General features: G+C 39.1%; 1 protein-coding gene across 1 annotated transcript; it reads left to right on the top strand.

Moving 5' to 3' along the window:
• Positions 1-5800: 5800 nt before the first annotated feature.
• On the top strand, positions 5801-11496 carry LOC149811369 (GDSL esterase/lipase At5g45910-like). Its single transcript, XM_089993861.1, has 6 exons — positions 5801-6545; positions 6603-6621; positions 6834-7130; positions 8200-8348; positions 8808-9084; positions 9856-11496. Exons 1-6 carry the CDS (start codon positions 6183-6185, stop codon positions 10080-10082), a joined length of 1332 nt encoding a protein of 443 aa, XP_089849987.1. The 5' UTR covers positions 5801-6182; the 3' UTR covers positions 10083-11496.

Here is an 11496-nt window from a genome sequence, read left to right as displayed (position 1 = left end):
AGCATGATTTCATTCTGGAAATCATGCTTGACATGATTTTAGATAGTGAGATATGAAGTATTTTTGCACATATGTGTGTGTATATGCATAATTGGAATTGAATGTTGTGTGATTGATGTGAATGAATGGTTAAATTGAATGTGTGTGCAAATGTTGCATGTGAAAGTATGCTATATATAAAATGAATGTATTATGCATTTGAATTTGAATTGACTCATTCATGCATAGGGGGTACGAATGAATCATGACATCTACCACATATCAAAGCATATTTGTATGAGTCATTAATATGGGCATAAACTTTTCAGTTATGCATGAGAGCATAGACTATTGAATCATGCATAAAAGCATGAGAGGGTTATCATGAAAGATAATGGCACTGAAATGTGACATAACTTAATAATAAAGATAACTTTGAGACTATGAGTCCAATTGAGGCATTGGTAAAGCTAGAATCTCAGAGATTGATGGGTCTATCCCAATCTCAATGAGATGGTTGGGTTCATATCGATCTCATGTCATTCTTAGATAGGAAAAGGTGGTACAAACCTCATACACTATTTTAAGAGTTAGAGAACTATGTGTGCCTCGTCCCCGCCCCACTGAAGTTAAGAGAACCTATCCGGCAGATCCACAAGGTAAGGCAAAAAACTCTATAGAGTAAGAAAAGTTATTTTTTTTTAGCTCATGCGACGTATGCGGGCATCGGCCAGTACGAGGACTCCATATTTATTTCTCAATTGTCATGCTGGATATGGTTGTAATTAGCGGGATATTAGAGTGTGTTTATTGTAGGTACATGTTTGACCTTGTTGTAAAATAAATGATTAAATGTATTATCGTATGTGAATTGACTGCATCAAATGCTTTCATGACATTATTTTATTGAGCTTGCCATGCATGTAAAATTTGTATCATGAAAACATACCTAAAATAAATGTATCATGCTTGTGAATAAGATTACATTTTTCTGTAGATCTTGTTAATGTGTGCAAGTATGATGTAATGTGTGTTATACATGAAATAGTAAAATTATCTATGCATGCATAATAACTCATGTAAGTGCATCTTGTGTCAAGCATATTGAGATTAAATCGTGCATGAAATCATGTTAGAATTAAATCATGCATGTGAGCATGTATAGTTGAATCATGACATGATAGGGTCATGCATGAAAGTGAATACAAAATTGTTATGAACATGCATGAGAGCATGTAAATTTGAATTATGCAAATGGCATAGACTTTGATATCATGCATGAGAACATATAAATTTGAGTTATGCAAGTGGCATAGACTTGTAAATTCATGCATAAGGGCATGAGAGGGTTATCTTGTGAGACTATAATACTTGGCTCTGACCTATGACTTAATAATAAAAATAACATTAAACTATGGGTCCATTTGAGGCATCGGCAAGGTCGAGCTCTCTGAGATGGTTGGATCTGTTCGGATCTTGTGTTTGCCCAGGAGAGGGAAGGGTGTTACAAGCCTCGTGGGACATGTATTTTCGATAGTTGAAGGTGCCTTTTATTCCCGTCCTACGAAGGTTAGGAGACATGTCTACCAATGAGTCCTAGGTGGTAAGATCACAACGAGTTAGGGATGCATGCCCAATTTTTTTTGTCGGTGATTTTGATTTAGCATAGGGAAAGACCGAGGGCCATGAGTTCGTTCTCTCAACCGTTGCACTGTAGGGTTGAATCGCCTAGAAAAGAACTAGTTAAGCCATAGGAAGGCAATAAAAAATACATAGAATAATTAATACTCTTAGGGTTGTTTCTGGATATCTATACCCTTTTTTGTAACAGATGAGTTTGAATAAACAAGAGAAACAATTAATTAAATTTTTAGGATAATTTTTTTCATATGCATAATCATATATATGTAGAGACTTTTAAGGTTTTGCATGATCATTGCATATGAATTTATTACATGTGAATGAAAAAGACATGTTAATGATTGGTTATATGATTTGACTTATTGATACATGCCAAGGGATTTGTTGATTGCATGTGAGGTGCTTGTAGGTGTGAGGCATACAAAAAGGGTCAAGATAGGACATGTTCTATTGTTATATTTGAATGCAAAGTGCATAAATATGCTGATAAATGATATATGAATTTATAATTGAAATAATGCATGCCCTAGTCATAAGTTAGACATGAGGATATTTCTTTTGAGCATAAAGAAAGTGAATGATGGCATTGCATGATAGATTGCATTTTTACTTTACTTTGGAGTATGTTATAAATTGTTTGTTTCATACATTTATGCAAATGATTATCATATATATGAATGGTTATAAAATTGAATGCTATAAAATGAATGATGTTTTATGTTATTGAATATCATGTTCTTATTATTATGCGAATTTCTTTGATTCTCATTTCTAAAATGATGAGAATTATACTTGATTGCATCATTTCAACTTCAATTGCATTCTTCAAGTTTAGTTTTGTTTTTCTACGGGCATGTGGTTGATGCCCTACAATATTTATAGATAACCTCATAAAGGATTGAAGCGAAGCGCGGGTTGCTGCGTGGTTGAAGACTTCACTCTTGCCTACTACGATTTCTAGAGAGATCAGGCAAAAGTTTGTTATGGTTAAAAACTTGTGTAAATTTTGTGTTTTGTCTGAATCCTTGCATTTAAAGAAGTGTAATATTTTGGAATGAGAACATTTTTAAATTCTGTCATTTCATTCATGTTATGTTTTTGCATATAGTTTAAAACTTTAAATCTATATGTAACTCCTCAATTATCTTAAATCTTGATACACTTTGTCTTCCTCATTTTCTTTTTTACATGTGAGAAGCTTTTAGAGTAATAGTCTCAATCAAGTTGTGTCTATGAATGATTTCATGCTGAATCTGATACTGGTTGGCTAATATACACTAGCGCTTGCACTCAAGTGAGTCGTCTAGTATTTAGAACGGTTGGAATGTGGTCATAGATGAACTTGTTGGCGTATTACTTTCAAAAAACATATGAATTGTTTATATAATTAAAAATAAATAAATTTTTTTCAAAATTTAGAGTTTGAGAAAGTTTTAAAAAGGTCAAATTTTTTTAAAGATGTTACAATATGGGTGATACCTGATCCGTTGATACCCTAGTATGAAGCATGCAGGTGGGGTACACAAATACCAACAATTACATCCCCCCTGAAACAAGTGACAAACATGGTCGGTTATGGACCCATTACCATATGGATCCAGCACCATATCAACACATTAAATTTAACCAAAAAAAACAAGAAGAGGTGAGAGCAGAAACGTTGACTACAAGCTTTCTCCCAACTAGGAAGGACAAGCAAAAAAAAAGGGGGGGGGCGGGGGGGGGCAAAAAATTATTAATAAAAGATGTGTCCAATTGGAATAGGAATGTTGAGCTGTGAATAGGAAATTGGCAAAGGGAATATTTGGGGGAACAAAAGGCATGCAGCAAGCGTCATGGTGCATTGGTGTGCGTGTGCATGGATGTAGAGAGAGAGAGAGAAAGAGTGAGCAGTCTAAATAAAACTAGAATTGGCTAAAGCCTCAGGGATGTGTGGGAAAACATCAGCCTTTTCCTTGCCATTCATGGAACATGAAGTAGAATCCTAAGGGAAGTCGTCATGGTGCATTGGTGCATGCCTGTCTGCGTGCAAGTGTGCATGTGCATGGATGTGTAGAGAGGGAGAGTGTGTGTGAAGTGTAAATAAAACTAGAATTGGCTAAAGCCTCAGGGATATGTGGGAAAACATCAGCCTTTTCCTTGCCATTCATGGAACATGCAGTAGACGCCTAAGGGAAGTTGCCACCCTTTTGCTTTGGGATGATCACCCCACCCCAACCCAACACCCACACCCACACCACTACCAATAACATATACTGGTCACCTTTCATAAAAAGCTTCTCTCCTAATGTTGTTTACTCAAGAAGGCAAAAGACGTGACTATACTGCCACATGCTACCTGGGTCTGGTTTTGGAGCAAAGTGACTAAAAATGCCCTTCTTTTTTGAAGAAGACGACCAGTCGTTTTCAAATGACATCAATAACTCTGTTAATGATGAAGTAGGTGATAATGAAATTTACTTGCTAGAAAACATTCTAAGGAAGACATTCATCACGAGGATGCATGATGCGGATTGGAATCGAAAGTTTTATAAAAAAATGACAGGAGGATACAAATTCTTGTTATTTTTTAATCAATAAAAAACTATTTTTTTATATTATAAAATACATTTTTATTAAAATAATACCTATGCACTCTCGAGAGGAATTTAATCAACTGATACAACAAAACTGAGCTCTTAGCATCAAACTGAAGTCATACGATAGGGTACGAAGGAGAAACACCCAGTCTGTTTGATCGAAGCAGTAATGCAAACCAAAATGTTCCTGCAGAATTTGAGAACAGCGGTTCCTAGTTTTTCAAAAATAGAAAATTTAGCATTCACAAAGAAAGCCAGCATCAAGAGTGATTCTAAATATGTAAATTGTAAACACATATCATGTTAATCAAAGTATAATATTTTGAAACTCATAAGAAAATCCAATACCAAATCCAACTAATCGGATGACCCATTTTAACTAGGGATGTAAAATGTTCGGATTCAGGTCGGATGTAGCCAATACCAAATCCAAGGATATTGGCTACATCCGACCAATCCCCCACTAATCAGGCCTGGAATTGGGTCAGATATCAGATATATCAAATCTGTTGAGATCCCAAATTTTAACTCGACACAGCATAAACTCTGGACCAGTAACCTGTATTGAGTACCAAAATATCATTTAGAACTGGATCTGGATCTGAATCAAGTGCATCTGATTCAAAACTAATTTGGATTTTTGGACCTGAAGCCAGGAACTAGCTTAGCCTTAAATTAGTTCAGGGACTGGGTAGTCTTCAGCCTCATACCGACCTAACGGGTTTGCAACCCTACTAACACAGCTCTTAAAGGCTGATGGTGAGATCTAGATCCCTTGGACAACCATGGTATCTAGAATTATAATCCCAATTAAGATCCATTATCGAAGAAAAACTTGCCTATTGATACCATGGACCCATAAGGCGGAGGAAGTTCTTTGCTGACTAGACTCCAACTTGACCAATATTTGTTTCAAGAGTCCATATTACATAAAACTTGTGCAATCCTCCGTCTGACTTGGTCAAGCCTGGATGAAGGAGTTAGGTATCTTCTTGGAATCTTTTTCCCACCCAGAGTACTTGACCCGACCTGAATGCTAGTTATTTGCCAGGGCTCAGTGTCCTTCTTGGTAGGGCTAACAATGGGCTGGACCTGCATCGGACCTAGGTGGGTCCCGACCTGGATCTGACTTTGAGGTGTTGTTCAAGTGCATCTAGCTTAGACAGAACCATATCTAGGTCCGGGTTCACATATCAAGAAAGTGACCCGGTAATTAAAGTTCCCATTTTTAAACTACTTTCTATGTCAAATTCAGGATCGTGATAATATATCATCCCTGGTTATAAACTTCTAAACCAAACTCTGGTTCATTTACTACTCGGATCTTGTCAGTCCAACCCGATGAACCCCGGAACACAATGCATTAAGCCCAAACCCGTGTCCTATCATAACCAGCCCGGGTTGGTCTTAATTGGTTCTTATCCGGACTCATTGGTGAAGTGTCTCACGAATTGGACGTGTTGCACAACCTGGAAACGAATACTCCTTCCTTGTGTTGTAATTATTGGGTAGTTTGGTTCTCAATCTTGAGGGTAAGCATAATTGGAGTAAAACTATGACTTTAATGGGTCCATCAACACTTAATATCTTCTTTCTTAATTTTATTTTTCCATACTTGCATGGTGACTCACTGTATAATCCCAAAATCAAGATGCAACATGTGATGTTGCCACTTTTACAAAACTTCTCGGGCTTACGAAAAACTAAACCAGATTTTAGTGTTAAAATCTTTCATAGGTATACAGGTGGCAGCACATCTTCAAGGGCCTACTTTTCAAACACAATAGTGGATGAAGATTTCAGTTTCAAGAACACAATTACGTATATAAGCACACTACAACAAAAATCATACTTCGACTACAACACTAATTGTTCGTGGGCATCCAAAGCCTACTACAATTAGACTATTGCATACTATATATAATGATCATCTAACCCCTCTTGCATTAACTTAAACCTCTCTCTCTCCCTCTCTCTCTCGCCATGGCTTCTTCATATGCTGGTTCAGGAGTGATGGTGCTTTCTCTAATGGCTGTTTTTGCAGCCTGCATGTTCTTTGTGCCTGCAGCTGCTTCACATTCTGATTGCTACACCTCCATCTTCAGCTTCGGGGACTCGCTCGCCGACACCGGAAACCTGCTACGCTCAGGACTCAGCAGGTTTGCGGTCATAGCCAACCTCCCCTATGGAGAAACCTTCTTCGGCCACCCCACAGGCAGATGCTCCAATGGAAGATTGATCGTCGACTTCATAGGTATTGTCTTTGTGCTTTTATACTTCCATAGTCACTCTTTACTCTTGAAAGAATATGGTGCAATTTGCTTTACCTTTATTGTTGTCAAGTTTGTGCTCTGAGATTCATTGACATCATGATCTTGCTCATATATTACTAGTCTTGAACAGGATATGATTGACATCTACTGTGAGTCTTTAGCGTAAATTTGCTTACAGAGTTTCTGCATTGAATCTAAAACTCAAGTAGGATGAAGTTGGTTGCCATGCATGAATAAGGTGCTAGATATTTTGAGCCAATCTTTTCTATGATTAGACCTGAATCATGTCATGCATGAATATACGGTCGTAAATATTTGGAGTCCGATTTCACTTAGATAAAAACTGTACCCTGTGTCTAAGTCACGGTAGTGGTGTTTATGATTTTAGTCATGTTCCACAATCCTATAGATATCACTGTAATTTTCGATACCTTTTCAGCTGAGGCATTCGGTCTTCCTCTTCTTCCTCCATATCTGGCCGATCCTGAGGGCAAAGATTACACCAATGGAGTCAATTTTGCAGTAGCAGGAGCTACAGCACTTGATGTTTCATACTTTGAGAGCAAGAACATCAATCAACTGTGGACCAACAACTCACTAAACGTCCAACTCGACTGGTTCGACAAGCTTCTACCTTCACTGTGCTCTTCAGAAGCAGGTTAGCTAAACAACCGACCAACTTCATAAAATCTTGTTTTCAATTCTCCCCCACAACAGATACCTGCCCGGGTCACCAGAGTGGTAGGGGGCCTGGGGAAAAGGTGCTGACCCTTTCATTCCAGTTTCAACTCTCACCGATGCCTTTAACTGGTGGGCTCGGTAAAGGCTTGGGTGTTGGTGATCCCACCCAGGGTTTACCTGACAGGGGGAAGGGAGTTCATTAAGTAACCAGCTTCTTGGCAAGGATCCCTCCTCATCCAAAAAAATAAAATCTTCCCACAACAAAGGGCAAAAGAAAAAAAGAAAACGAAATCTCATGTCATTCATCAATGGATTGCATTAGAGATAGGGATGTAATCAGGTCGAATCTAGGCATTACCGAGTCCGACTTAATCGCGTTCAGTTTTCCATTCAGATTAGGATGAAATTAGATAAAACCGAATCTGGATCCAACTAGCTTAAAACCTGATCATTAAACTTAATCGGTTTGGGTTTCAATCAGACTTGGGTTTGTGTTTGAATGCAAAACTCAATACCAAACCGGAATATGATTATTAATGGGATCTCTGAACCCGGCAACTAATTGGATTTGGATTCGGGTTGCAAGTCAGGTTACATTCAACCCATCAATGGTCATGATTAGGGGTGTCAACGGTTCTGGTTTACCCAGACCTGACTCATACCAAACCCCATAGGGTCCAGCTATGGTGATAAATAAGAAGACCCAGGTCTTGACCTAAGGGTCCGATTAATACATGGATCCGGGTATAGTTTGTAAAATTTTATACCAGACCTGTGCCCGCCGATTAAGACCCACAAATTTTCAATGTAAAAATAATAAAAAATATTATTTTACCGGGTATGGCATGGGTCTGGTTCATGTAGTTCTTATTGGGTCCGAGTATGGTTTCTCTTATGGTAGGTCAGATTAGACTCGAATCCAGACCGATACCATACCCAAAAATTGGGGCAAGGTCTGGTTCCACCTGGGTCCGAACCAAACCCCACCCGTTGACACATAAACTAAAAATTACTTCGTTTCTCATAATTGAGGTATGTGATAACAGAGTGCCACCACTTCCTTAAGTCGTCACTCTTTCTGGTTGGAGAGATTGGAGGAAACGATTACAACTACGCCTTCTTTCAAGTGAAGAGCATTGATGAGGTCAAAACTTACGTGCATCATGTGGTGAACACCATTGCCGACGCTGTGCAGGTGGGTTTCAGTATCTTCTCGCTTTGTTACTTTTTACCCTTTGTGTTTCTACACTCCATTTATAAATCAGAAAAAAAAAACTCCATTTGGCATTTAATTTTAGAGGATTTGTAGAAGTTTATTTTTGCGTTGCCACCAACACCCAGACTTCATTGATTATGGTATTTCCTTGGAACCTTGATAATCCAGGAAGTTCTTCATTTAGGGCAATGAGCATCGTCCAAGAATACACCAGCATTACACTTAAAAATCCTTCTTTCAAAAAAAAATCCTTAAAAAAAACTCAAAATCGGGGAATATTGGTTTAAATTCGTTAAGAGAAAAAACTGACTCTATTGATCAATGTTAAGCTATGGTGTAAGCAACTGACTGGAGCATAACCAAGTCGGTTCGAACCTTTTCAAGTCTTTGACTACTGAACTAACTACAATATGCACCAACCAACCTAATGAAATGCAGAGACTGATAAAACAAGGAGCAGTGGAGCTGATTGTTCCAGGGAACCTTCCCATCGGCTGTTCGACGAGCTACCTGACGATCTTCCGGTCGCAAAACACATCGGATTACGACCCTCAGACCGGTTGCCTCAAGAGCTACAATGACTTTGCTGTCTACCACAACTCCCAGCTGCAAGATGAGATCCAAAGGCTAAGGGTGATGCACCCACATGCAAGGATCATTTATGCTGATTACTACAATGCTGCTATGGGCTTTTTCAGAAACCCCACCCAATTCGGTAATGCCAATGACTATTAAACTTTAGCTTTTTTTGCTTTGAGGAATGGAGAAACCATCCCCGGGATCAGAGACCCAGTCGTGTTGGTTATGCCTGTCGTACTTACAGTTTGCTTTTCCGAAGGTGTAAATTCATGGAACACCCCTTGCCCCCAAGGAGTCACCTTGCTTCAGCATGAACAAGGGGCATAATACTCTTGCCCTTGATAATACAAGGGGCTGACATCTATGAGAATGAAACCCTGACCACCCTCCTATCAGCCAACACCCCCTCCTACTACACCAAACCCTTGGGGCTATTAAACTTTAACTGTTCATTGACCAGTTTTTGAAGTATATTCTTCAAGTTAGGCTGGACGTATATGGTTTGATTCTTATATATTGGTAGGTTGCCTATGTTGGCACCGAATTAGATCGAGTCTGAGATCAACACAAACTTGGTCAACCTACAACCCAGATTCAAGTTGGTGATCTAGCCAACGCCATCAATTTTTTCATACTTGCATTATTTTTTACGAGGAGAACCTCCCTGTTTCAATTAACCCAATTGCTCGAGCCTATTCAACCTGTTTAACTGGTTTGACAGGGCAAGGTCACCAAAGTGTGACGACTCTGTTTAATTTAGACATATAATGATCCAACCTCCATCTCTGCCTAGTCTTGTGTTGCTAGTTTGTAGTGTGCTAATGTTTATCCTCACCTTTTATTTTGTTTAAAAAAATATTGAATTGATTATCATTGTTGGAACTTTTTTTTCTGAAATTTTTGCCAGGATTTGAGACTGCACTGAGGGCTTGCTGTGGTGAGGGAGAGCCATACAACTTCAACCTTGAGGCCACTTGTGGGGAGTCAGGGATTGAAGCATGTGAAGATCCAACCAGATATGTGAATTGGGATGGCATTCATCTCACTGAGAAGGCCTACGAGTGGATGGCCAGTGGATTCATCACTGGGCTCTTCGCTTACCCCTCTATCAGATTGCCCCAGAATTGCAACTGAACACTCTGCTTTTCATTCCTTCATTCTTATTGTTTATTTTTATTTCATTTATCTGTCAATCGCTTCTGAACTAATAGTTTAAGCTCCTAATTAGGAACAGAGTAGTCAAAGGGGACAAGCTTTTTAGTCCAAGAACATGCATGGTTTGTTCATTGTTAGCCACTACTGTTCATGGTTTCATATATAGAGATTCATTTTTTTTTTCTTTTTATATGCCTACTTTGTTTATTTCTTGTTTGTCCATTGTTTTTTTTTTTTCTTGAGTGTCAAAAACTTGCCACAAACGGGCAAAAAAGGTGAGCAGATAACATGCAGAGATTTTCCTTGTCGCGTCAGCGATTTTCTATGTTTTGTGTGAGTAGAGTACTTTTTTAAGTACTCGGCCCGAGTATTGGATCTGCTCTTACAAAAAGCAGCCGAGTGTTGCTAGCTCGACTACCTGATCATGTTGCTATTTAAAGGTCTGCTGATGCGTTCAGCAATCTAGTGTTTGCTTGCGAGTAGGGCTGGCAAACTAGCCGAGCTCAGCCTGTTTGAGCTCAGCTCGTTAAGGGTAGACCCCTGCTCAGGTGCCACTCGTTAACGGTACACCCCTGCTCAGGCTCAGCTTGTGAACTCGGCATGAGCCAAGCTGAACCCGAGCTCATTAAGAGCCGAGCTTTACGATCTGGATTGCTTTCTTAAAAATTTTGTTTATTAAGAGTTTTTTTCATGTATAAAACCTATATAATATTATATAGAATATATGTATAAAATATATATTAATATATAAAACGAGCTCATACGAGCCGAGCCAAGCTGAGCTTCCCTTGTTCGTACTCGGTTTGTATACCTAAATGAGCTGGATCATAGCTCGGCTTGTAAATTTTGCCTTTTTGAGCTGTTCAGCAAGCTGATCATCTCGTCTCCCAGCCGTACTTGCGAAGATTTGCCAGCATGTTCAGGTAACCAGGAAATCTAACCGCCTCAATCCTCAGCATCCAACAACTTGACCCAACCCTTTCTGGGTTTGGACTGAACATGGGCCATATTGGTTTTTTCTTGGACCCTATTAAACCCAGACAACTCAAGTTGGGCTGGGCCAGAATTTGTTGAATTCTTTTTTTTGACCTATACTTGAACCCAGCCTGAATTATAGTACCGGCCGGGTTTAATTTTGATTTGGACTGCACAGGCAACCTTAACCTGGCTCATCATAGGTTTGGTTACCCGACCCAATGTCCACCCTGCACACACATCCATATGGAAGGGACTTTTAGATAGGGCTTGGGCCAGTATTTTCAAAACCACTTGTCAATGGGAAAATCTGCCCAGTTCAAAATGAATCTGGATTGGATCAGCAGAGCCGGGTCCCACTGCCTTCCCTTATAGTGAGGCGATGGAAATTAATAGTTTGATGCAATTTTCTTCCAAG

This window comes from Nuphar pumila, chromosome 17 (assembly GCF_984573655.1).
Source record: "Nuphar pumila chromosome 17, dmNupPumi1.hap1.1, whole genome shotgun sequence".
NCBI lineage: Eukaryota > Viridiplantae > Streptophyta > Magnoliopsida > Nymphaeales > Nymphaeaceae > Nuphar > Nuphar pumila.
The sequence above is the reverse complement of the archived record's forward strand: the minus strand, read 5'-3'. Positions and strand labels throughout refer to the sequence as shown.